This window comes from Alligator sinensis, unplaced genomic scaffold, assembly GCF_000455745.1.
Source record: "Alligator sinensis unplaced genomic scaffold, ASM45574v1 scaffold647_2, whole genome shotgun sequence".
In the NCBI taxonomy this organism is placed as follows: domain Eukaryota; kingdom Metazoa; phylum Chordata; order Crocodylia; family Alligatoridae; genus Alligator; species Alligator sinensis.
In genome coordinates, this window is record NW_005841832.1 from 2,630,606 (window position 1) to 2,632,932 (window position 2,327).

A 2,327-nucleotide genomic window follows, 5' to 3' on the forward strand; every position below is an offset into this window, starting at 1 on the left:
CCCCCACCCCGAACAGGGGCCGGAGAGGAGAGAAGACCTGGCTGGGGCTGGGGGGAGGTCTCTGTACCAGGACAGGAAACACTACAGGGATCTCAAAACCCAAGGCCTGCCTCATGGGGGCACCCCCACACTCATCTGCCCAGGCCCACAATGCTTCAGGGCTGGAACCCCCTAAAAAGGAAAGGCCCCTGCTCTATCCCTGTCCCCTGTGCCAGCCTATGCCCCTGCACTGGGGTTGGATCTGGGCAGGCACCTTCTAGAAGGGAAAGGCTTCTGGAAGTGGCCTCATGGCAGGGAGGGGGCTGGATTGTCCCACACTTGCCCCAGCCCAGCCCCAGCCTCTTCAGGGTCCCCGAATCCCCCACACCCCCTCACTTCCACAGCCCTGTATCCCCTGGGGTGCAGCAGGGCAGTGCCCAGACATGCAGCAACACACCTAACCCCAATTAATACAAGCCCCTGAGTGGCTCAGACACATGCACCACACACCTCAACACATCCATCCACCATTGACCCACCTGCAGTCCATGGACACACAGTGACATCCATTTTCCATGTGTGCTCCCCTGCTACACCCCAGCACCCTCCCTGACATGAGGCCACTGCTACATCCTCCATGCACCCATTCATCACACATATCAATGTGCACATGCACACACACATTTCCATCACATGCACCTCCACCATGTGCATTCACCCACCCAAACACACCCTCCGCAGTATGCAAATACATATGAGGTACAAACACACGTGTGCATGTCTCTGAAATATACAGGTACACACAGCATACGCACACACAACTCTCTGAAATACACAATTACAAATAGTTTGCCTGCACACCTCTGCAATGCACAAGTACACACAGCACACAACGCTCTCCAATACACAAGTGCACACAGCACACACATACGTACCTCTCTGCAATACACAAATATGCACAGCACACACACCTCTCTCAAATACACAAGTACACACACACACCCTCTACAATATGCAGACACATACAAGACACAAACACATCTCTGCAATGTACAAGCACATGTAACATGCACACATATGCCTCTCTCTGCAATAGTTATATACAATGTGCCTGCACACACGCCTCTGCAATACACAAGTATGCAGTGTGCACATACAAACCTCTCTGTGATGCACATGCACACACACATCTCTCTGCAATACAGAAGTATACATAGCACGTGTGCATACACACACCCCTCTCTGCAATACACAAGTACACACAGCACACACACACACACACACACATAAAACCACTAAACACCCACCCTGCACTACAAGGAAACATCAACATGAACATTAACCCACCACACACTGCATAGCAGATGCGCACACACACACACACACACACACACACACATATACATGCACACACCTGCCCGCAACCACAAACACCTCTATGAGCAATGTACAGACACCCCTTTCCCCCACCACCACCTCCCTGAGCCACCTCAGCAAGTCTGTGCCCCAGACTGGTAGTTAGGAAAGTCTGCCCTCACCCCCCACAGCTGTGGGGGGCAGGCAGTGGCACCCATGGGCAGGTGGGGGGGCATGCAGGCTGGGACAGGCCCACCCCACCTGCGGGCAGACCTCAGCGGCTTATAACCAGGCCCTGCCTGGGTGACACATCAGCCCCACACCATGGGGCTGCCTGCTGCCCTGCTCCTGCTCCTGCTCCTGCTGGGGTTCCAGCCCCCCACCGCCCATGCCAGGACCCTCCGCTTCATCACACTGGTACGGCAAGGCCACAGCCCACCCAGGGCAGGCTAGTGATTGTGGGGGAGAGGGCGCAGACTGAGAGCAGGACCCCTGGGTTCTCTCCCAGCTTGGGGTAGGGGAGTAGGCTCTGGTGGGTGAGAGAAGGGAGGCTGGGACCAGGACAGCTGAGTTCTCTCTCAGCTCTGGAGAGGGACTGGAGGCTGGTGGGCAAGAGCAGTGGGGGCTGGAAGCCAGGGCACCTGGGTTCCCTCCCAGCTCTGGATCTTGAGGGTAGGGGGTGGTTTGTTGGAGAGGAGGGGGACACCTGGTCTTCTCTGCACACCAGATGTATCGCCATGGCGACCGGGCCCCCATGGACACCTACCCCAGTGACCCCCACAAGGAGGGGCCCTGGCCCCAGGGCTTCCGGCAGCTCACTCAGGTGAGTGGGGGGGTCTTACTGGGGCAGGGAGAGACATGCTGCAGGTGTTGGAGGCTGCTCCTGACTCCACCTGTTGCCCCAGGTGGGGGTGGAACAGCAGCGTGAGCTGGGCCAGTTCCTGCGGCAGCGCTATGAGGCCTTCCTGAGCCCCCACTACCACCCCCAGGAG

At 57.2% G+C, this 2,327-nt stretch overlaps 1 protein-coding gene across 1 annotated transcript in view; it reads left to right on the plus strand.

Annotated features, from left to right (window-relative positions):
• The first annotated feature begins 6 nt into the window (after window positions 1–6).
• The window catches only part of ACP4 (acid phosphatase 4), a 6,515-nt gene continuing 4,194 nt past the window's right edge, over window positions 7–2,327 (plus strand). Inside the window, exons 1-3 of the mRNA XM_025195954.1 lie at window positions 7–1,752; window positions 2,063–2,158; window positions 2,241–2,326. Coding sequence (XP_025051739.1) covers window positions 1,660–1,752; window positions 2,063–2,158; window positions 2,241–2,326 — 275 coding nt within the window. The 5' untranslated portion in view covers window positions 7–1,659. The remainder of the gene's footprint in view (window positions 1,753–2,062; window positions 2,159–2,240; window position 2,327) is intronic.